The sequence below is a fragment of the Ascaphus truei genome, chromosome 2, assembly GCF_040206685.1.
Source record: "Ascaphus truei isolate aAscTru1 chromosome 2, aAscTru1.hap1, whole genome shotgun sequence".
Taxonomy (NCBI): domain Eukaryota; kingdom Metazoa; phylum Chordata; class Amphibia; order Anura; family Ascaphidae; genus Ascaphus; species Ascaphus truei.
Genome location: NC_134484.1, coordinates 352,192,933 through 352,218,295, shown reverse-complemented (window position 1 = coordinate 352,218,295; position 25,363 = coordinate 352,192,933). Strand labels below are relative to the sequence as shown.

General features: G+C 43.5%; 1 protein-coding gene across 1 annotated transcript in view; it reads right to left on the bottom strand.

Moving 5' to 3' along the window:
- The window catches only part of CHN2 (chimerin 2), a 356,799-nt gene that overhangs the window by 232,945 nt on the left and 98,491 nt on the right, over positions 1 to 25,363 (bottom strand). The window contains 1 exon segment of the mRNA XM_075586857.1: positions 14,818 to 14,856. Within this exon segment, the coding sequence (XP_075442972.1) occupies positions 14,818 to 14,856 (39 nt within the window).

Below are 25,363 nucleotides of genomic sequence, written 5' to 3'. Positions count from 1 at the left end.
CACTGATTGAGTGAAGCAATGGTTAAACTGATTTGCACTATATAAATAAAAGAAATTGAATGCATACAGCTTACATTTTGTTTGATATATGTAAAATGTCTATTAGACCCCTTTGCTGCAGTTAAATGAAATATTACTTTATAGGGCGTATTTCGGGCTATGTGCTTCGACAATTATGGAGCAAAATTGATGCAAATTGCGTCCTTTTGAAGTTACGTCCTTTACATCCAGATATCAAGGTGTATACCCAAATTTTGGTTTCACATGCCCACCTTGTGTGAAAAGAAGGCGTTAGGGAAAAGATGCACATATTTTATTAGCTATAAATAAATGTATATGTCTTTGTATCTGTATAACACTTTTTCCACTTCAATTTGCGTTAAAAAAAATCAGCCAAGTTTAAGGTGGTGTAACTTTTTCGCTTCGAAACATCTGTACCAAATGTGTCTTTAATTTGATATAACTGTTCTGCAAACATAATGCTATGCGTCAAAACACACTTCCTGTGCCCTATATAAGCCCCAATTGTTCCTTCTACAAAATCCCAGATCCAGAGCTCTGTTAACTCAGGGCTCGAGATAGAGAGAAATAGCCATTTATTAGCGTCCCAAGTGCTGTATACTATGAATCCTCCCAAATACACCTTTAGACACCACGTGGAGAAACACACCTTTGCACAAAAATGAGCACACGAGATACCAGGGATACATGCTAATTTATCCTCATTTTAAAATATACTTTGTATATCCATATTAGCATCTCACTCTCGCCACCGTCCGGTCATACTTACCTAACGCATCGTTAAATTCCTGCTTCACTTTAACGGAGCTCTGTGAAGAGGCGTTGTTACAGGGGACACCCCTTACGCATATCATTAGCACTAACATCCACTATACTTAATGCAAGACCAGTTACGGCTGGAAACGGCACTTAACACTGCGTTAGTGAGCTTTCGATGTACCCCTTAACACTTAACAAGGTGTTACCTAAGGTAAAGTCGTGTTAAAGACTCTGTCATGACAAGGACATGAAAAGATTCCACATTTTATTAAACTGGCGCACAAACGGTTACAATTAGTTGTCTTAAAAATAGAAGGAATTGTTTTTATGGCAAGTCAGGCCAAGGACAAATATCCATTTTTCTATCATACTTTCCATTAAACAAATCAAGCTTGAGAGCTACATGTGTATTTTGGTTATACAAATACAACAGTGAAGATGGCATAGTTCTAAGTATTATAGAGTTACGAGCGTGTTTCTATATCCAGGCACCTTTTGATTAAAAAAGGAAGTTCTTTTTTTTCTCTTAAGCCATAAAGGTGTCATTACAGATTGATAAGAAGGGGGCGTGGGGGGAGGGGGGTTAAGGACACCCCCAGAAGGTGGGCTTTTGATGTGTTTCAATGACAGGAAAGCTAGGATATAAACCCTGCATTTGGGAATATGAATTAAAAATTCAACATTGGGGGTGTGTTGTCTATGGCACATGTGGATTTCCATATTTACAACTTCAAGTCTCTCTGAAGGAAATCTGAGGATGTAATTCACGTGATTAGATAATTATTTTACTCCTTTTATTTTTAACAAAATGACTTATTGCCCCGTATGTTTCTTGCAATATATGTTTTCTGTAACCCCAGCACTGTACTACTTTGCATATTAAATCTATACATTTTGTGAAAAGTATTGTCGTTTGGGCTCTAAATGAACGTTTTGAAGAGTAATTGCATTTTCGCCACATTTTGCTGCAACACATGTTAAATTACATATTTGTCTTAGTAAACAGAGACTAGACTCTGCAAGTACATCTTGATATCTCTGTGGTGTTGGCAGCGATATATGATATATATTGTGACGGATTGTGTGGGGAGGGGGAAGATATAACTAATTCGAGGAACCCTGCTGGAGTTAAAAGTGAGTCAGCTAGCTTGCTGTGTATTAACCTTTGTCACATATACAGTATGTCACGTGCTCACAGGTGTGGTGGTGTTCGTGACTGCCTCTCCAAGTCAATACCGGAGCTCTGTGGATCATCATGGCCTAAGTGCAGAATTTGTCTTGCCACTCTGGCTTTCTTTGTGCGTGTCTCCGTGATGAGCAATATTATTTACCTAAAAATGGAACCTTCGGTCGCTGTTTTTTTTAGCATGCTAGAAGTGTGTCAGTTCCAATGAGAAAGCTGGGAATGAGAGTCAACCACGAAGAAAATGATATAATGAGAATAACTCATTAGGTCAATGTTGTGAATAAACAAATCCCTTCTTGCCTGACTTCTTTCCAGTGATGTATGAAACATGACTGTTTACCCAGAAGCAACATACAGCACTAGGAGGAAAAAACCAACTTGGCTATGGAAACAGAGGTGAAATGTCAGGAACGAAAGGGAAATGATATGAGAAATGTCTGTTCATTGGAACTAGAAGAACAGGTGAGGTGGTTGTTTATGAATAGGCGTATTAGACTTTATGACGTGGTTACAAGTTGAACACGGCTCCCTTTGCATTATTGTTAGTTATGGCACTCTTGTTAAATCTAGTGTTCATATCCCTTCAGCGAAAGGCAAAGGTGGAGAAAAGGTGCACATCCCCGGAGCTGAAATGAACGCGGTTCAGCTTTAGACCCTCTGCTTCCCACTCATTTGGAATGGGCCGCGTAATGAAGGAGCAAAAAAAAAAAGAAAAAAGCTACTGAAAAATCGATAGAGGACAGGGGACGGGAAATTTATGATTAACATACATTTTTAGAATTAACACAAGTTTACAGTAATAACTTCTTTAACAATTAAAATCAAATAAATCAAATCCATTTAAATATTGTTTTTCCCCCATATTTGTTTTGTGAGCAGACGTTTTTTTTTGTTAAAGATATTGTAAGTACAGATCTGTATTGACAGACGCTCCATGTGGGCGCCGGCTGCTTCTGTTATCAACCTCGAAAATCCATCCTAATACTGAGAAACTGTTTCCTGAAATGCGAGTTCAGAAATGACATTGAGACATTTTACATTCAGATTGTTCATTTTATTAGGATTCCAAGTTCTTCTCAATTAAAAAAATGTTGGTGATATTTTAATGTTTTTATTATTCTTGTTTACTTTGGGGGTTATTTAGTTTAGATTTAGCTATTAATTTAAACCAGATTTAGGAGGCAGTAGGACAGTAGCCTCCAAAAAAATTGTGCCCATTTATTGTCACGCCTGAATAAGGTTGTCCACCCCTGGCGTAGACGCAATGTTATTTAACTGCAGAGATCCATAGTACCATCTGAGAAACACTATGCTTTATCAACATAAACTGTGAATCACCTGAGCTAGAAAAGGCAGCAGAACTAGATAAGGCATACATGGACTGCCATGATGTCACATTGCTAACTTTCATGTGCAAAATGGGGACAAAAAGGAGCAATACTTGTTTTGCTAATGTGGCCTCTTTTTTTAGCACCCAAAAGCTATATAGCCATCACATGTACATAGATCTGCAAATAACTCATACACATACTATATAGCCATGTGTTTTCACATTACTGCACATTAATGCATTGCAACTGAGAGGATTGAGATTATGTTTTGATCTAAAAATAGGTTATACAGTAGGTCTTGGACTACACTGAGACTTCAATAAAGAAATAAGTTCCTGTTTTTGGAAGTTACTGCATTTTTGTGCCCTAGCAGCAGCATGACCTGGGAGACTGCGAGGGAACTCCCCTCCACCCCCATTTACCCAGAACCCCACATAAATAACACACAAATAAGACAAGACAAGGTTTGGAGGTACAAGGAAGCGGCTTTTTATTTAACCATTAAATAATTGGTAAACGCTACCCCTGCCAGAGTGCTAGATAAAAGGGTTAAAGGTCCTTGAACCGATGACCCATGGATCTCAAGCTGGTCCTTACGTGACCCGGCCATTGACATGAGTTGGTCCCGGAACTCATGTTTAACTCGATTTCCCTTTTCTTGAGAGTTTCTAGATCTTTAAGAAAAAAATCAGATGATTTGTGGTCACCAAATGCCTCCTGGTATGATGATTTAGGCCTCGGGCATGGTCAGCGCTTAGGCGCTGACCCGTGCTGAGGCGCGCTGCTGCTCGGCAGTGAGCCCCTGCAGCCGCAATGAGAGCGGCTTTAGCAGGGGCTCGCGCACGCTTCCGGGACGTCACTGGCCCACCCCCTGACACGCCGCCGGACGGCGCACTAACCAAGGCCAGGGAAAGCACCCGCTTTCCCTCAGCCTCAGCGCGTCTCCGCACGGGCTGAGCCACCATGGACTCAGCCTTAAAGAGAATCCGCTGTATATCACTTTCAGAGTAGTGAAGGAAACAGTATTAGCTTTATATTCTTCCGAAATTGTTCTAAATTGCTCCATAGGTACTGGCAGCGAGAACAACACAGACAAGAGATGACAATTACTGAATAAAGTGCAGCAATGAGAGAAATACTCTGAGAGCAGCTGTCATGGAACAGGATTCCATATTTCTCTGTCTCCTTTTGCAGCTTATGGGATTCATATCTCCCTAGTTTAGCTGCCTGTTATTTCCCCTGTCTCAGCAGCTTGATGCATGTGAAAAGGCAACATTTTTGATACACATGTTGTTTACTCAGACATGGCCAGTGAGTTGCTATAGCAACCTCAGCCTTTCTATCAGAATGGGCTAGTCTGCTCTCTTCCCCTCTGCCTTGTTCACAGATGGTCTGTACCCAGGCTATCCTGTTACCCAGAATTCCCTCACTGCTTCCTTTTACATTCAACACTGGCTGAGTGAGTACGTTTTCTGTTTACTCTCTACTGGCAAGGCCTCATCCTTTTCACCTTTCCCCACTATCAAGCGCACTGACCATAAAGACATTCTCCCACAACACCATCATCCACAAGTGCCTTTGTAAATCCATGCTTTTCTCAATAAAGTGAAGAAAGACAAAGAACTTGTTGTGCTTGTAAAAGGAACGAGTTGAACCTATCTGGGCTATTCATACCACACATGACTCTGGCCTCAGAATAGTGAAAAGGAGACCGTGTGTCTTGGAGATACACAGGAGCTGCTACTCAAAGACTTTATGCTAACACAGAGCAGTCTCTGCAGACTGACAAGCAGCAGCCTTACTAACAACAATCAGCTTTCACTGCACACAGCCTGTGGCAGTACAGCTATCAGCTTACACTGCACACAGCCAGCAAACAACCTTGCACACAAGGCAGCAGCTTTGCAGACAGACAGTGCATCTTACAGAACTTGATTGCATTTCTCTGTCTGAGTTCACCCTCTGCACAGCTCCATATTGAGGGATTACCATCTCACTTTACCCTGCGCACGTCCCCACGGCCAGCTCCACCAAGGGCCACGCCAGAGGACGCCCGCCAGGACACGGGTCTGAGCCACCGGACACCTGTGAGTACAGCTACCCCTACGCTGAATGCTGCAGGACACCGCTCGGCATCATCTGAGACAGTCGCCCATTGCTGACGCAGGTAAAAGACCGCACGCCACACGCACTGGCTAAAGGCCTACACACACCTACAGCATGGCAGAACTCAGAGCCTCACCAGACATCACGCAGGAGAGTGACCACTCAGACAGAGAAACCGCTGCTCAACTGCAACAGGCGCAGGCAGACGCAAGGCCTAAATGGACAGTCACACTGACACAAAAGGCCCGCGAAAAATATGAGACTGACATTGAAGCGCACCGCGCTAAATTAGAGTTGGTCTGGAAAACAACCACACTTGGGATACGCAATGTCGCCGGTGCTGGCAATTATGTACAACAGCTCGAGCAGCTAATAACTCAATTAAAGATAGATCACGCATGCTACCAAGAGCTGTCAGAGGCATACGTCACTTACTTGGCCAGGGCTAACACCAGCGAAAGCCTGCAAGAAAGGGACTTAGAGCATAACATTGACTTGACACGTGACAGCTGCGTGCCGAGAGAAAGAGGAAAGACCTTTTGCTGGAAACCGCATCACAGTGCTCAAGTACATCCAGGCATTCATCAAGGGCAGCAAGATCAGTGCAATCTAACGTGTCCAGCGCAAGCACCAGCGCTACCAAGGCGCGAGCCCCCGCAGAGGCCGCACGTGCCAGGGCCGAATATGGTCGGAGAGAGGCAGCCATAAGGGCAGAAAGAGCGCGCTTAGAAGAGGAGGAGCAGAACGCCGCCGCCAATACAGCCACTGCTACCGCCGCTGCCGACGCCGACGCAGCCACTGCTACCGCCGCTCCCGCCGTGCGGCAGAAAGCCGAATTTGATGCGGAACTAGAGGCCCTAAATCAAGAGAAGGAAGCCGCCGCCGCCATAGCCCAAGCTGAAGTCCTAGAAGCAGCCGCGAGACAGGATGGCGTGGAGCAACCGTACAGACGGATAGCCTCAGAGGATCCAGCCCAATGCACTGAAGACTACGTAAGGAGCCTCTTCAGTGTAAACACCAGCGCACCATCTCAACACGACGGGAGCGATACCACAGACACCGAAGACTTGCTAGGTTCACGTGGAGAAGACGCAGTTCCTTTAAGGGTACACGCTACCTGGGATAGCCACAGCCGCAACAGTGGTCCACAGGCCAGCGCGCACACGGATGCACTACAACAGGCTCGCAATTCAGGTACACCCACACGGGAAAGCACAGTCCCTCACACTGACCAGCAGTCATCACGCGTCCACGCCAAGAAAGAGGCGACTGCATGGACCCTCCCAGCAACTACCTCAGAACGTGACCAACATGCCGATGTCTCAGGCCTGATAGACCTGGCCAAGTACATGATCCGGCGTGACCTGGTGCAAACAGGATTTCCCAACTTTGACGACCGTCCCGAGAACTACCGTATGTGGAAGTTCGCGTTCAAGGACGCAGTCAAGAGCCTGGACGTCTCACCTAGGGAAGAACTCAGACTGTTAGCCAAATGGCTGGGAAAAGAATCCGTGGAGCACGCAAGGATACTCGGGGCAGCAAATGCGAACCACCCCCAAGTAGGTCTTGACCTAGTATGGGAAAGGCTAGAAGAGTGCTACGGTAGCCCAGAAGCAGTCGAAGATTCGCTCTTCAAAAGAGTCTACAGCTTTCCCAGGATCACAACTAAAGACTACTCGAAGTTACGAGAGTTCGGGGACCTGCTGCAAGAGCTGGAGTTTGCAAGAAAAGACCATTCCTTAACACGTCTCAACGTCCTAGACTCAGCTCGCGGAGTGAGACCCATCTTGGAAAAGCTACCCTACAACCTCCAAGAAAGATGGATTTCACAAGGCTCCAAATACAAAAGGGAGAAGCAAGTCGCCTTCCCCCCATTCTCATTCTTCTTGAGCTTCATCCGCGAAGCGGCAAGGACAAGGAACGACCCCAGTTCATCTTGGGTACGCAAACCACACACAGTGCAAGCAGTCTGAGGAATGAGAGACCAGTGGCGAGATACGGTAACACTCAAACACCCATCTCGGTCCACAGGACGGACGTGTCTCCCACGACCCAAACTACTCCCGATCAGTCGGTCGCCGGAGACAAGAAACCCAGGGACCCAAACAGAGAATGTCCCATACACAAGAAGCCACACCCACTTAACAGGTGCTTTGGGTTCAGGATGAAGTCCCTAGAGGAATGCAAGAGGTTACTCAGAGAATTCAGAGTTTGCTTCAGGTGCTGCGGTTCCACAACTCACCTAGCCAGAGACTGTAAAGAAGAAATCAAATGTGCAGTGTGCAAAAGTGACAAGCACGTAACATCTTTACATCCAGAGGCGCTGACACTCCACCAACTCAACAACCCATCCTCCGTAGCGGAGCATGGCGGGGAGGAAGGAGAGCCAACATCTGTCACTTCTCAGCGCACCGAGGTTTGTGGAAAAGGAAGTGACAAAATGTCCTGCTCCAAAATATGCTTTGTCGCAGTGCACCCCCAGGGACAACCTGAGAAGGCTATTCGGATGTATGCAATCCTCGACGATCAAAGCAACAGATCATTGGCGAAGACGGAGTTCTTCAACTTATTCAACTCACAAGACAATGCCTCACCCTACACCATCAGAACCTGTGCAGGGTCAACTGAGACAACAGGGAGAAGAGCAAGCGGTTACGTCATACGTTCAGTGGAAAACAGAGTGAATATAGCTCTCCCCACACTCATCGAGTGCAACCACATGGCCACAAACAGGGACGAGATTCCCACACCAGACGTGGCACGCCATCACTGTCACGATGACACCAACTTTTATCAACACATTTATATTTCTGGGTACTTGATTGAACAGAACAAGTTGCAAAATAAATTGTGATTTATTTCCTTAATAGACAAACACACGACATCTGCAGAATACACTTAAAACAACACTCACTGGGATAAGAGAACGAAATAAATTATCCTTGGAACGAAAGAAATTGTCCTTTGCTTGCCAGTGCAAGAAATGCAGCCTTGGTTTTAAAAGTCCTGTGGTTATGTGGTTATTAACCCCTTCACTCCTGGACTGGTTGCTGCTGTACTGGAAAAAAGTCTTGCATCTTTACATCATGGATTAAAATTCAGGAATCACACTGGGAAATACCTGGGAGGCCACAGTTATAGACTGGCCAAAGCTATCTTTAACATGTGGATCCAATCCCCTCGTGGGAACAAAAAAAAACACGAATAGCCAAGTGACCCACAGTTCATAAGACCGGTCAAAAGGGCTATCCGGTGGGCAGGGCGCATGGGTCAGGTTGACACCCATGCCACTTAGCATACCTGGGCTACACCCATTTCTTGAGGCCACTGTGGCTGGTCTCTTGACTTAAAGGTGTCACTAGCCTGACATCTGCTGTGCATTCGTATGCCAGTATTGTATACATTATGGGCCTCTGGGTCTTGTCATAATTGACACTCTTTTAGACAGGGGGACTCTAAATCTGTGGGAGCCTTTTGAGGCTCCATCATAAAAATAATTACAACCCTTTGAGGCTTGGTCATAAAAATACCGAAGCTCATTCACCCATATCACAGCTGGAGGTCCAAGTAATTCCTGCTTGGACTTACAAAAAAAATGCATCCTGCCTTACATTTAAGATCTGCTATCATGTGTTGGTTAGAGGGTATGGCAAGCAATGCATCTTGTCTTTTACCCTCGCAGACAGGGAATGTCCTGCACATGGGGAATAAAAATGGCGGGGACAGGGCAACAACAGTAATGCATGGCAAATCAGGTATTAACCCTTTCCTCCCCGTCACAATCACCCGCACCTCAGAGGAATAGCCAACTACATCCCGCCGGTAGAACAAGGCGCCAAGATCTTGCTGCTGCTCGGTAGGGACATCTTGAGGGTACATAAAGTCTGTAAACAGCGTAACGGACCCCTCAATGCACCATATGCCCAAAGACTTGACCTAGGATGGGTTATCAACGCGTGCACAGACAAAGGGCACGGACAAGACTATGTTGACGCCCGCAGAACGGTGATAACAGAATGTGGACACACATCCCTCTCTGAACCATGTCTTGGCCATCTCCAAGTGACAGGAGGGCCAAGTGAAGAGAAGAGACAAGGTCATACCCCTGAGATCGACAAGAACATCCTCACATCAGGGGGATGTGACAATGGCCTAGGATGCTTAGTAGTTAAGACAGGCAAGGATAACGAGTCGACTCCACCGAAGGAAGAAAGTAACCTCCCGAAGGTGACCGACAAAAGGATCTCCCAAAAGAAAAGAAACAATCAAACAGTTCCCTTGAGAGCAATGACCCAGCTGAGACGTACAGCCATTCCTCTCCACAGAGTATCAAGCGACAAGGCAGCCAGCTGTCACGGCTGGCATAGCCGCAAAAGATTGCGCCCTGCAGGTGAAGCCACAGTGGCAAAAAGACTGTCCTCTCGCATGTCAAAAAAGAGACAGTCGCACAGACATTTCACAAAGGGATTTACAAGGACAAAAGAGACTGTTCTTTGTTCTGTCCAAGGAGAAAACAACCTCCTGACGGCAGTCAACAAAGAGACACAAAGGCGTATCACCAAAATACGTGGAGATGTTCTCGTGCAAGAGGAATGCACCGATGACTTAGGGTGCACAGCATTCCAGACCACAAGGGACGACGACAAGCAAACACCATCGATGGGAGATAGAGGATTCCTGATGTTAACGGTCAAGGAGCTCGTCAAAGACGGACCGGGCAGTTGGGTGACCCGCTACCATTCCATTCACCAAGAAGGCGCCTCCAACACAATGGAGAACATGCCATCTCTAGGTTCGCTTCGCACCTCTGCGACCTACAAAGGGAACCGGAGACCAAAAAGAACTTTGTGGCCTTCATCCAGAAGATATTCCTTACCGGCCACGCAAAGCCAGCACCTCTAATAAAGAAAGGTGAAGAATGCTGGTACCCTCCAATCATCTGGGGTGTACCACCCTCAGGAACACGATCAAATCCGGGTAGTGTTCAGCCCCAGCGCTCAGCTCCAGGGAGTCTCCCTGAACGATGCCCTCTTTACTGGACTATATTCGACAACCAGTCTTCCAGGAGTGTTGATCCGCTTCCGCAAGTAGCCAAAAGCCATCTCCTTCTGCCAAACGCCAGGTGTTAGAGTGACAGGCTGCCACAACTGGCATACCTACAAGGGGATGCACTCTGTAGGTAAAACTACAGAGACAAAAGGACTGTTCATCCATAAGTTCAAAAAGAAACAGTGCCCGAGACTTTCACCAAGAAAGACACTGTGGTGCACCCAGCTAACCTGGAGCGGTGCATCCACTTTGCATCTTTTGCCCAAGAACCTTGGCCAAGGGACTTTGACGCCAGTGATGCCAGCCGGTATCACATCGCTATGTGGACATGGACTTTTGCATTGTTATATTATGTTTGCATTACACATATGTTCCACATACTTTATTATAGTGGTATCTCCAGATACCAGACGGGGAGTGTCATGGAACAGGATTCCATATTTCTCTGTCTCCTTTTGCAGCTTATGGGATTCATATCTCCCTAGTTTAGCTGCCTGTTATTTCCCCTGTCTCAGCAGCTTGCTGCATGTGAAAAGGCAACATTTTTGATACACATGTTGTTTACTCAGACATGGCCAGTGAGTTGCTATAGCAACCTCAGCCTTTCTATCAGAATGGGCTAGTCTGCTCTCTTCCCCTCTGCCTTGTTCACAGATGGTCTGTCCCCAGGCTATCCTGTTACCCAGAATTCCCTCACTGCTTCCTTTTACATTCAACACTGGCGGAGTGAGTAATTTTCTGTTTACTCTCTACTGGCAAGGCCTCCTCCTTTTCACCTTTCCCCACTATCAAGCGCACTCACATAAAGACATTCTCCCACAACACCATCATCCACAAGTGCCTATCCATGCTTTTCTCAATAAAGTGAAGAAAGACAAAGAACTTGTTGTGCTTGTAAAAGGAACGAGTTGAACCTATCTGGGCTATTCATACCACACATGACTCTGGCCTCAGAATAGCAGCAACCGAGTGTTCAGACCCAAAGGAACTGATCACATGGGAAGAATAATTAGGGGTTAATTGTGGACAAACAGTGCTAAATTTCACCATGGGGCATAGATAAAAGCACAGGGCAACAGACTGTACACCAGACAGAAAAAGGAAAGTGGATGCAAAAAATTAATAACTACAATTAGGGTTTACAAAAATAAAAATGGTACAGGGCCCCAAATGGGAAAAAACCCCACCAGGACAAAAAAAAACAAGGAAACAAACAAAGCAAACAAAGAAAAAAGACATCGGTCAAAAAAAGACAATGGTGTCTGCTATGCATCAAAAGCAGATCTTAAAAATTGTTCATTAAATACAAAAAGCACAAATAATAAAGCACAAATCCCAGCAGTTTCACCCATGCGATGCTCATCAGTTACCACCTTTATGAATCTAGTTAGGCAGGATACTGCCAAACATAAAGCTATTAAGAAAAGGGTTTATAAAAATCTTACCCCCCTCCCCACCCTCCGAGGTGAAATCTTTAAAATCATTAAATACTGATTAAAACATCATTATTAAGAAGGCTGACAGGGGGGGAGGAATTGTGGTCCTCAACTATAAAACTTATAGAATTGAGGCTATAAGACAACTTAACAATGAGACATGCGACAAAAGGCTGAAATCTTTAAGTGCACTTTGCAGTTCTTGGTGCAGCAAGGTCTTTACGTTTGCGTATGGGTTCTCAATGTCTTTTTTAGTTGATAATTGTGCACATATCATGTTCAGATTCTGCGTCTGACTGTGCGGGAGATGTCGCCCTGCTTTCTGACCGGACCGACTTGTTTCTTTCCTTTATCTTAAAGAAATCCTGCTGTGTCGGCTTTGTCGGAGCAATCTTGGAGAATTCTAGATCTGACTCCTCCGATCTATGCTTTGCCTGTTTTTCTTATATTGATAAGTGCTTTTGCAGACCCGCCGCCTTATTGAGCCCATTTCAGGCTGTCATTCTGGACTGTGTCACGTGCGCATCTCTGAGGAACATCTTTGTTTTAATTACTCCTGTTTTGGTATTTATTGTTCAGGGGGCGCAAGGCTGGGACCCCTCAGCTGTATCATTGCAGGTGGATGCTGTTTATTGGCCTTAGTTTGTTTATCTGTCAGGGTCTGTGGTATTAGGTAGTCAGGGTGAGCGTGTATAGGCTCTGGTTGTGATTGATCTTTAATCTTTAATGGCCAGGCTATGAGAGGTCTTGGCACAGGAATGTTTTTTCTGCACTATGGCAGTATGATTCAATCAGCAGCTCTAGGTAAGCTGGCCATCCCTCCTCTCCTCCTGCCCTCAGCTGCAATGATCCCCCTCTGACCTGCCTCCCTAGATGTCAGGGACCCCCTCTCCAGCTCTGGCAGCTGGATATTAGCTTTAATGCTTTTGTGCTATTGTCTCCTGAGCCTGATCTGTGTGGAGCAGTGTCCACCTCTCTGTTGGTGTCCTGGCTAGCCTCTGGGTATAAGATGGCCGCCTCCCCTCCCAACCTGGGTCTCGCGGCCGTCACAGACAGACTGGCACTATTTTTTTAAACATTTTCCTCATATATTTTTTTTGGGGGTGTAATTACGGCTTCCCATCTCTCCTTGCGGCACTCGGTCCGGCTGTTACATGAGGATCTCCCCGCCGATCAAGCAAGCCGTGTTCTAGTCACTGCGTGCGAGCCTGGCAGCCATCTTAGGGGATGCTTCACCTCCAAGCCGGGACTCAATTGGGCTTGTGTGCTGCTCTCTGTTTTCCAACCCCCTCACCACGGACTCCGCTCACCTCGGCAGGGACTCTCCAAACCGCCGGGACCCCGCAGTGCCACAACCTCTGGAGGAGGCCGCACTCCGGTCGCGATCGACCCTCCGCAACGGAGCCAAAATGGCCGCTCCGTCTTCCCCTTTGGCTCCCGCCTGCTCACCTGTGTGTGGTGCTGGTGAGTCCCCTGCCGATCCTTTTTGTTCGCTGTAGCCTGTCCAGGTTGATGACTCCTGTCGGCAGGGTGGGAGGGGGGGCATTTCAGCATCGTGGTCGGTCCCGGTGCCACGATCGGGCCCATGCAGACTCAGTATGAGGAGCGTGGCCTTTACCTATCAGGTTGCGCTTTTTTAATTTTCGTTTTTGGGGTCTAAACAATGTCTGATTTTCTTCAGTTTGGTATCTAAATGCTCCCCGTTTCCTAATGTGTTCAGATGCAATAAATTTAATTTATGTTGGCCAAAAATTAATTTGCTATTTTTCCAGGTTAAGGATTTGCCTTGAGGAGCTTCAGACTTACACAGCCTTTGCATTCAGGCTCCAAGCCATGCCCCCATATCGAGAGATATCTGTCTTTTAAGTAAATGGCCATCTGATGTTGCTTCATCCATCCAAGGCAAAGTAACGTTGGTCTTTTCCATTCCCCCAGGACAAAAGGCATGGAACATCTTTTCTTGATACATAGACGCGGGTGTCAATATTATAGTAAAATTAAGTGTAAAACATACTGCAGTCTGACTGCACATTATATAAATTATGGTAGCTAAAAAAAAGGTAGTTTACAGTAAATACAAATATCACGTGTGAGCACATTCACATGTCTCAGACAGGTCTGCAACCCTGCTGTTCCCCATTATCTCTTAACATACAGTGCTGCCACTGCAGCCAGGGATTATGGGAAATTGAATGCAAATGAGCACACAGTGTCACTTTACAACTTTAACCTTATGAGGGCACAAGGTATCACTGTGTGTGTAATAACATTGGATAGGTTAAGCTAGCAATGTGACACATATTTACAATCCAAGCAAAATAAATAAACTAAAAACATGTATCTGTTATAATAATGTACAGATCACAAATGATAATACGAGGATATAAGGTCACATATCTTGCTGGTAAAAGTAGCATGGTATTATTTGGGGGGTTTAAATAGCAATAGAGGCGCCCTATAATTCAAATATTGGTTTATTAATTGCATACAGTATATAGATTTTTCTTTAGATTTTGTATAACGCAGCAACTAGTTTTGTTCACTATTACATTGAAGCACACATAGTCTAGACCAGCGGTGCGCAAACTGGGGGGGGCGGAGAATTTGTAGGGGCGCGGGCGGTTACAGGGGCCCCGTGCTTTTCCCCACGGCATTTAAATTAAATGCCAGGGGAGGCATGAGGCCTCTTTCACTTACCTGCTCTCGCCATGGCAACGCGGCATCAAATGACGGGGTCACGTAACGTGATGTCACATGACCCGTGACGTCATTTGACGCCTGATCATTGGGGGGGAGGGGGTGCAAACGCTGCGGCTCCCGGGCAGGGGGGCGCAGCTCAAGAAGTTTGCGCACCCCTGGTCTAGACACACAAGCAGCAAAAGGGTAAAATAAATGATATTGCTTTTGGTTCGGTGTTGCCAGTACTCACAGTATGATTTCCATATTGGAGGCTGATATTCCTCTGCATCTAGAATATAAAGAAATCAATCCATTAGTGAATAATTCTGGGAAGAGAACATATTATCAGATTCCCTGATTGCCCCCAGAGATTTACTTCTGGTTGGTCTAATAAAGAGATATTGACAACAACAAGAAAAGATTTACATGGCATCAGAAAAGGATAATACTTAAGCAGAATGCTAAAATCAGAGATGAGATAAATAGACACACACATTCAGATAATGGGACATTTTGGACATTCACTAATGGCAAAAATATATTAAAGCAGAAATACGGATTACATTTGTTTTTTCTTACAGCTTTGAAGCTGGGGGTCTTCGGAGCTGAACGGTGTTAATTTCAGCTCCGGAGACCCCCTGCGTCCAGAAATACTTACCTTCGTCGGGGGTGCCGGTATCTGTCGTCATAGAAACTGTGTGCCTAACACTGTGGTTTTCAACCTTTTTATCCCTGGGAGCACCCCTAAACACTGTGCTCAGTTGCAGAGGCACCCCTGCAACAGGACTGGGTCACAAAAACACAGAACAGAGAGAAAGAGAGTCACAGAAGGCAGAGAAAGGCAGGCAGTCAGGGGGGGCAGGGAGTCACAGGGGTCAGAGAGGGTGCAGGTGAATCAGGGAGGGCACAGGAAAGTCACAGTCACAGACGTCAGAGGGGGGCAGGGGACTCACAGGGGGGCAAGGGGACTCACAGGGGGGCAAGGAAGTCAGAGGGGGAAAGGGACTTGACTTACGGAATGAAGTAATAATAATAATAATAATAAGGAATTGATACCAATGTGGTCATGTTGTAAAAAGCTCTTTACAAAAAGTAGAAACAGTCATTCAAAACCATACATCCTTTTCCACCTGCACACATTCCTTCTGTACTGACACGAGGGTAGCCCCTTATTAATGCATGTTTCAAAGCAAATGAAATAGGAATTAAGCTCAGGTTTATTAAACAGTGTTAAAAGAGCACTTCCTCATGCTAATTTTTGTACCCATTTTTTTTGCAGGGTGGGAGCCCTTGGCGGTCCCCTGGAGCCAAACACCGCTATTTGTTTAGATACTTACTGATGACGTTACCAAGTTTAAATCTTCCCACAGGGGAAACAAAATGTCTGACAAAACTTACTATATACCGCGGGTATGAGGGGGGAGGGAAAAGGGAAAGTAGTAGGAAACCCCTGCTCAGCTAATAGTGTATACAGGCATACCCCGCATTAGCGTACGCAATGGGACCGGAGCATGTATGTAAAGCGAAAATATACTTAAAGTGAAGCACTACCTTTTCCCCACTTATTGATGCATGTACTGTACGGCAATCGTCATATACGTGCATAACTAATGTAAATAACGCATTTGTAACAGTCTCTATAGTCTCCCCGCTTGCGCACAGCTTCGGTACAGGTAGGGAGCCGGTATTGCTGTTCAGGACGTTGTGACAGGCGCATGCGTGAGCTGCTATTTGCCTATTGGGCGATATGTACTTACTCGCGAGTGTCCTTAAACCGGGGTATGTCTGTAGTTAGTAATGTAGATATGGTGCTGTACTGAGAAATGTGCATCAGATATACCAAAGAAAGAAAGTACTCAGTTTAAGTTAGCACTCAAGTATCAAGTGATACTTGAGTGCTAACTTAAACTGAGTACTTTCTTTCTTTGGTATATCTGACAAAACTTAATTGGTATATCTGACAAAACTTAAGTCAATAGGAAGCTGCAACGTCATTGGTTGTGACTTCCTATTGAATGACATTTAAATGCCCTTTAAAAACCAGGAAGTGATACCAGCCACTTCACCAGTAAGTATCTCAGAAACCGTGGGGTCCCCAAAAGTGAAAAGAGTGTGGTGCAGCTCTGCAATATTCCCTCCTCGCCCACTTTCCAATCCTTTCAAAATGGAGGTGAGTTAGAGTGGATTGTTCCTTTAAGCCAGCGGTGTGCATCTGGGGGGTGTGCAAACTGGGGGGCGCGCCAAATTATTTAGGGGGGGCGCAGGCTGTGCAGGGAAACCTGGGGGCGGGCAAAGCAGTGCATGGGCGGCCAATCAGCTCAAGCTCCGTGCTTCCCTGTGCTTGCAGAGGGGGCGGGGACTTTCCTGCACACAGACACAAGCCCTCCTTCCCTTCCTGTCTGTTTACTCGCTCCAGCGTGGGGGACCGGAGCATGCAGTACAATAGTGGTACTTTCACCTTTGGTAGGGGGGGAGGGAGTGTGTTGTGATATGTGTGTGTTGTGATTGAGTGTGTGGTGTCTGTGTTGGTTGTAATTGAGTGTGTGGTGTGTGTTGTGATTGAGTCTGTGTTGGTTGTGATTGTGTGTGGTGTGTGTGTTGTGATTGTGTGTGGTGTGTTGTGTTGTGATTGTGTCTGTGTTGTGATGTGTGTGTTGTGATTGTGTCTGTGTTGTGATATGTGTGTTGTGTGTCTGTGTTGGTTGTGATTGAGTGTGTACAGGGAGAAGGGTTTGCGCAACTCTGGGCTAAGACAAAAAGTACCCACTCTAAATATTTTAACGTGTCCTTTTTTCAGGGTTTTGGCTCCATATTTATTGGTAAACTTTGCATGTACTCTCCACAATTCCCAAAGCCAATTTGCCCATAAAAATTGATCTCTTGATCTGTGATTCCACAAAGACATGTAATAAGCCAGCTCTGTGTTTGTTTACAGCTGGATATGTGGGAAAGATGAGATGTGCGTGGTTTGGTGACCACTGCAGGCTGTGCACTGTACTGGAGATTAGATCCATATGTTAACAGCGATTCTTGGACACTTAACAAAACAGGCACAATAAAGGATGCTTGCAATGGGTTCTGATGAATGCTACATGGCAATGAAAAAAATATGAAATAACTAGACAACTTCCTGACATGTAAAACATGTTTAGATAAAAGCTTAGCATGGTTTACTATGTGTAAATATATAAAAACGACTGCACCCAACTGATCACAAAGTCATGTCATTTATTTAGAAAAATTGGAGGGATAGGTAGGTGAAATTGGTATCAGTTATATTGGGATGGTAGTTTAGTTATATTGATAGTTCAGCTATGCTGAGTGATGTGTAGAGTAGCCCTGTGGGTGACATTTGTGTGACTATAGATAACAGTGGTTAAAGCTGATGCAACCGGAAGAGGCATTAGGTTGGATCTTTCCAAGACATGCCGTATTAGGTTATTCTCTGTATGGAGGTGTGGGTAGTTCCTTAATACACATGAATTTGAAGCTGAAGGGCCTTATCTGGTAATAGAATTAGACAGTAAGAGCTGACTAAGGGTTATTATTGGGATAAATATCTAGCAGGGGGTAGGTAGCGAGGAGTGAGAGAACAGAAGGATTATACCAGGAGGAGGAAAGACGGATTACACCAGAAGGATGAGAAAGGGATAACACCGAGATGAAGGAGAGAAGGTTCAACAGCATGATAATGAGATCAAATATAAGTATTTTACTCAGAAACAGAATATTATGCCACCAGCTTTGAGAATTTTGTAGCTTATATGAACGTCTCCGTAATTTTTTACTATTTGTTTTAAGTGATTATGTTTATTCAAAATAAACGTTTCTTTTTATGTGATAAGACCAGAATGCTGAATATTAATGTGGAGTACTACTGGGTGCTGGGCTAATCAAAGAAAGAGACATAAGGAAATTTTACAGGTAGAAAAGAAATGTATAACTACTCTTTGGATAAAAAAAAAGGCCCCCAACAATCTCCACCTTGGAATCAAAGTTAGTGGATTTTTTTTTAAGATAGATTGGATGCCATTTTGGGTAATGAAAGGCTCAGAGCTAAAATTGTCAGAAAGTGTTCCCTATTATTCTCAAAATATCCAAAGAATTTCTGGGAGGAGTGGGAGAAGAATCTCCAAGATACATTCTTAAAACAAAAGAAATTAGGAATTAAAGGAGACAGTTTGGATGTAGATCTACAGTAGTTAGCTACAATATTTCCACCATTGTTTAAATAGATTGTTTGATTTTAGTTAAAAGGTGTAATAAAGTGCCCCCCCCCCTTCCCTATATGTTAAAATGTTTATTGGAAATTTCCTGTACCCTTCTCAGTCAGGGGCTCATGACAACTCTGTATCCTTGGTTATATGATTCCAATAAAAAAATAGAGTGAATAAAAAAAAATGTGTAATAAAGAGGCAAAAGTAAGGCAATAACTATTTTAATACAAATTATACAAATGGACTTGAAAGTGAAATTATATTTTTATGCCATGTTACAGTAATTGTTTTTTAATAAATATATATATATATATATATATATATTTTTTTTTTTAAAAAAAGTTAATTTGGTATTGAGGTTTGTGATCAAGTGTGCAATATGCTGTGCAAATACAAATACTGGCACGTCAAACTAAACTTCAATTGCGCTTGTGTGCCCCTATGTAATAAACTCAGGTACTGTATCTCTATCTGCGCCGCACCATCCTTTCTATAATTGTATCAATCAGGTATTCAACATGAGGGATGCATCAAACAAACAATTAATTGTCACAGTTTATGAAGGTTTGTACTATCTTCTGATACTAAAAATGATGATGCACAAAAAGATTTAAAATAAAATCTTAGTACATAGGCCCCGAGAGTTCTTCCTCCATACACTTTCTTCCACGTTCATTTAATATTCTGAGACCTAAACAATCACATCGCCGGGAAGCCTTCTGGCATGCATGACTTTCTCTACAAACAGAAAACAATTGATATTTAGAGCTTAGTAATTTTATTTCCATCAATCTCTGAATCCAATTACGTTCTGCCTGTCTTGTCACTTCCTTCGGTAGCAAGAGCAACCCTGCTTCTAAAACCCTGATTAGTTGCAATTTTCTTCACCTGCCAAGTCAATATTCTCTTGTTTTTGCCAAGGGATAATGCTATTCCGAATGAGAATGTTCCAATCAATCACAGACGTACAATGTGAGTGGATCTGCTTTGAAGTTCCATTCTGTGCAAAACACCAATGACTAGTAAGAAAGTTTTCAGTTACTAAAAGTGTTTGGTTACAAAACAGATACTTTTTAAAATAAACTCAAAAAGGCCATTACTCAATGTGATGGGAAACCATCTACCAAATGCTGGTGACGAATTCAGCTTCATTAAAATGAATTCTCTAACAGAAAATATTCTCTAACAGAGAAGACGGCTTCACAGAACATAGAATCTGTGGCCTTTCAGTGCTGCCGACATGTAAATGATTTGTTTACTAAGCACCTAAAGGGCAATATTAGGCAAAACCTAAGCTACAATGATAAATATGACCTATGGATCCATTTTTCCGTTTACACACATCCAGTGAAAGTAACTATGCAGCGACCTAACACTGTAAGTAACAATAGGGACTTAAAGTACTGTACAAGAAGACCATTAATCAAAGGTAAAAATCTGATAATGTCTGATTCTCCAATTTTGTTAGCACCCTATGCGGATGGATTCACGATACAACAGGGGGAATTGAGGAAGACGTCATCGTACATGAGAATGGTTTGCATCGATTTCTGCCTTTCTTACGATCATTCTTTTCTCTCTAGTGTCAAGTGTGTAACATTGGAAAATACATTTCATAAAACGCACTTCTGACACAGACCGGAAAGGACAGATAGAGTAAGTAACTGACACACTGTGCTCCAATGACGGCAGCTTCATACATAAGACAATTCATGCTCATGTCATGTTCTAAAAAACTATTAGAACATCTCAGTATGGATTACTGTACAATATGTCTAATGGAATAAAGCGTGGGGGGGAGCATTTTCAGCAGTATATTAAAGTCAGTTTTCTGTAAAAACATAAACAGTTTGACTAATAGGGAGTACATCTGCATTCTCATTAACCGATGATAATATGCTCAGAGTGTGTTTATGGATATTACTAATTCTGGACAGAAAAAAACCACATGCTTATATTATGCCTACAAAGTAAATTCATTATTCGACTCAATTTTCAACTATAATGCTTTCCATTTGTAGTAATATAACTATGATAGAAACAAAGGAACAGTGGCTAGCAGTTATATACCAAAATAGTTCTTATTGCAATGTGATGCATACATGGCTGCCAGATTTAACAGTGTGGTATTGTTTAATTAGATTGGTGGAAACTAATGAAGCCTAGCAGAGTAAACAATACTATAATTAAAACCCAATGTCTATGTCATTAAATTAATTCCAATTCAGAACTGATTTTACATTTTTCATTCCATTCAATATTTGTTGACCAATCTATGAAAGTTGATTTATTTATTTATTTATTTATAAAATGTTTTACCAGGAAGTAATACATTGAGAGTTACCTCTCGTTTTCAAGTATGTCCTGGGCACAGAGTTAAGACAAATAATACATGGTTACAAGTACAGTTACATAAATGAACAGGGTATACATTATATACAAGACATTGCATGCACAGTTAAAGAAAATATATATTATGGGCGTATGAAACAGTTACAGTCCAGATTAAAATGTGAGAGAGCCTTAGATTTGAAAGAACTTAAACTGGTGGTGGATGTGAGAGTCTCTGGTAGGTTGTTCCAGTTTTGGGGTGCACGGTAAGAGAAGGAGGAACGGCCAAATACTTTGTTGAGCCTTGGGACCATGAACAGTCTTTTAGAGTCTGATCTCAGGTGATAAGTGCTGCATGTGGTGAGGAGCTTGTTCAGACAGCTAGGTACTGTAGCTTGCCCATAAAGAATTTAAAGGCAAGACAGGAAAGGTGAACTTTGCGCCTAGACTCTAGTGATGACCAATCTAGTTCTTTAAGCATTTCGCAGTGATGTGTGTTGTAGTTGCATTGGAGAACAAAACAACAAATTGAATTGTAGAGGGTGTCAAGTTTGTTAAGGTGGGTGTGAGGTGCCGAGCCATATACTATCTCTCCATAGTCAATAATTGGCATTAGCATCTGCTGTGCGATACGCTTTCTGACCAGGAGACTTAGGGAGGATTTGTTTCTGTAAAGTACCCCTAGTTTGCATAGGTCTTGGTTGTCAGGGTATCAATGTGCATCCCGTTAAGTGGGAGTCAAACCATATGCCAAGGTATTTAAAACTAGTGACAGGTGTTAGGGTGGTGTTAGCATTGGTTCTAATCTGGAGCTCAGTCGCTGGAAGCTTTAAAAATTTAGTCTTGGTCCCAAATACCATTGTTACAGTCTTGTCAGTGTTTACAAACAGTTTGTTTTGGGAAATCCAGTTTCCGAGTCTCAAAAAGTCAGACTGAAGTATGTGTTGAAGGTCAGAGAGGCTAAGGCTGTGTGCATATAGGATTGTGTCATCTGCATACATGTGTATTGAGGCTTCCTTACAAGCTGTGGGAAGATCATTAATGAACACTGAGAAGAGTAGGGGCCCCAGAACAGAGCCTTGCGGGACACCACAGGTGATATCCAGGGGGTTGGAGTTAGAGCCTGAGATGGACACATGTTGGGATCTACCTGAAAGGTAGGACTGAAACCAGTTTAAAGCATGCTTCCCTATTCCAGAGCTCTGGAGTTTGTTAAGCAGGATAGCATGATCAACTGTATCAAAAGCCTTTGCAAAATCTAGGAATACTACACCAGTGAGTTGTCCCCGTTCCATTCCACACTGGATTTCATTGCAAACTTTTAGCAGGGTAGTTACAGTGGAGTGTTTGGGGCGAAAGCCAGATTGGAATTGGCTAGGGAAATTTGTCTTGGTATAGTAATTGCTTAATTGGGAGTGGACACATTTTTCCATTACTTTGGATAAAATTGGGAGAAGTGAGATTGGCCTGTAGTTATGAGACAGTGTTTATGTCCCCACTTTTGAAGATTGGGACAACTCTGGCAGTTTTCCAGGTCTTAGGGATATGGCCTGCAGACAGAATAGAGTTGACTATGGAAGCAATTGGTTTGGCAATGGCTGGGGCACCAAGTCGTACGAACGTAGATTGTAGTAAGTCAGGTCCACATTGGCTGCTTAGTTTTAATTTGAGGAGCGCTTGTGTAATCTCCTCTTCAGATACTGGGCCAAATTGAAAATTGTGGGCAGCGTTGGGAGGGGTGGGGCTATGTGGGTACTCCCAGGATGAGATTCAGGTTTGTGGTTTGGGCTGCGATTCCCTAATAAGTTAGTGGCACACACCCACAAAGTAATCATTGAATGCATTTGCGGTGTCAGTGGGGTTTGTCAGAGTAATATCCCCCTTAGTGATATTACTTGGTTGTTGATGGTTAGAAGGCTGGAATATATTGTTGATAACCTTCCAGAAGTTAGCTGGGTTTGATGTATTCTGGTGGAGATTGTCAGAGTAATATTGTGCTTTTGCGTGCCTTGTTTGTCTTGTGCACATGTTTAGGAATATAATGTGCTATACCGACAGCATATATTAGCAATATGACTTTCAAAGCATAGTATTTATTTAACCCCGGAAATGAATATGAAACCTTTCCCTGCTCTATACAAATACAATAATATTACAATAAGTGGTACTCAGGCTGACCTGTAACATACACGCCTGTCATCAAATGATGAGATTTCACTCCATACCTGTGCAATTTTTAAAGGAACAGTTAGATTAAGATATCAACAAGGAGAAATAATGAAAACTGGATTCATATAAAGGCAAAAAGCTATCCTGTGTACACCAAAGCTATTCTGTGTACACTGTTCACTATGGAAAAATTGATAACCACAAAGTTTTGAATGCCTCCATTTTATTGCCATTTGTAACAAGTTAGGTCTTATTAGCAAAGTTGTGCTATACCCGATTTCAATAATGTCTGATCCAGGTATAGAATATGTGAGGACAAAGCTTTGATCACAGGTTAATAATTAGAAAAATGATCTCATTGTCTGGTATTAATAACTAAAGTCTTCCTGCGTGGCTGATGTTTGGGAAACGATGCACTTATCAGCTGGGCAGTGGTTTGTGGGTGAACGTCTGCAATGTTAGAATAACTGCTAAACAAAAACACGATATCTGCACTTTGTTTTGACACTAAAATTACAATGCAAATCCGCATGCTTAAATCCAGTTGTTTTTGGATATTGTGCCAGATATTAGTTATCATGTTAGTTCCACATAAGACATTCCTTAGGCTGCGGTCCCAGTCATCACTGTGACACGCGCGCCCGGCGGGGGGTGGGGGGGTGGCGCGTGCACAGCGCTAACCGCGATCTGCGGTCTTCAGGAGAGAGGGAGAAGTTGCGCCGGGTGGGGGCGTGGTCAGGTTTTTTCGGGGGCGTGGCCATGACCTCACGCGGCTGGTTCGCCCTCATTGGCTGAACCGCCGGAGGGGGCGTGGTCACGGCTCCGTCGCAAGTTCCACACACAATTTTTTGGAGTGTGTGGAATCTTGCAGTACAGCGTGGCTGCTGAATGTGCGCCGATGCATGTACTCGGCCCTGAGTGACTGAGCGGCCGGTGCTTGTGCGCACGCCGAGGCGTGCGCTGTGGCAGTCACTGGGACCGCAGCCTTAGCTATGTGAGCAGTATAAGCTTAAGAAGCCCAAACAATGCCAGTACTGTATTTAGTATGCCTTTGTTCTTTGCATGCCTTTGCTGATTCGTGTATTTTAAAGCATCTAAAAGTAGTTAATACCAGGAAAGACCCGTTTGATTTATCTTGCTCTTTCTTGTCAATGTTTCACCTTCTAACCTTATGAATAAAGCATGCAGTATTAACAAGCATTATTTATTCTGCATGGAGTATTTTTCATACACACATGAATGAGATGTCTCCAAGAAGATGTCTTTCACAGCAATCACAATATAATAAATAATAGACAAGAGTTTACAACAAAACCACAGCGTGTAATAAAGCAGAGCTGAGGAATAGCAATCTCAGCTTTCCAGGAGTACTGGTAAGCAGTTGTTTTATAAACTGGGCCGCATCCAGTTCCGGGGTGTCACCATGTAGCCATACTCAGCTAGTGCAAAATGTCTATAACTTTAAAAGCTACGCATTACAATTGTCCCATTACTACATTCTCATTCTGCCACTTAGTAAGCAACACCATCTATTCGACTAAATGAGCAGTCGTTTTGGCTTAGTATTTAGGTAGAGGGCACATGCGTTCTTTGGAGGCGTATGACAGACACATGTTGCCATCTTATCAGGCATACCTAGGTCTTCTATCCTAGGGCAGCAGTAGCAATCAACAGGAAATCAAAGTCTGTTAAAAAATATGTTATATAGGCTTCACTGTTCTTAAGATGTCCACTTTCATTTGTATCCGTGGATATTGCACAATGTAGCTTGAAAGGATTTCTCAGAGGAATTTACACGAAATAAGTGCATTTCATGACCACATCCTCTAATTAGAGAGAACAGCATGTTTCAGTGTATATTGAATAGACCCAAACAGAATAGGGTAATTTACATGTTCTGTGGATCTAATCATTATAACATCTTTGCAGTAATAGCTCTGTTCAGTACTGTATGTGTAATACTTCATTACCGACGAATGTGTTTGAGGTTGTCTACTCATTTTATTTTTCTACCGTTTGAAACCTGCATACAAGTAATTTACAGAAATGTAGCATTTGATTGTAATTATTAGCATTCCT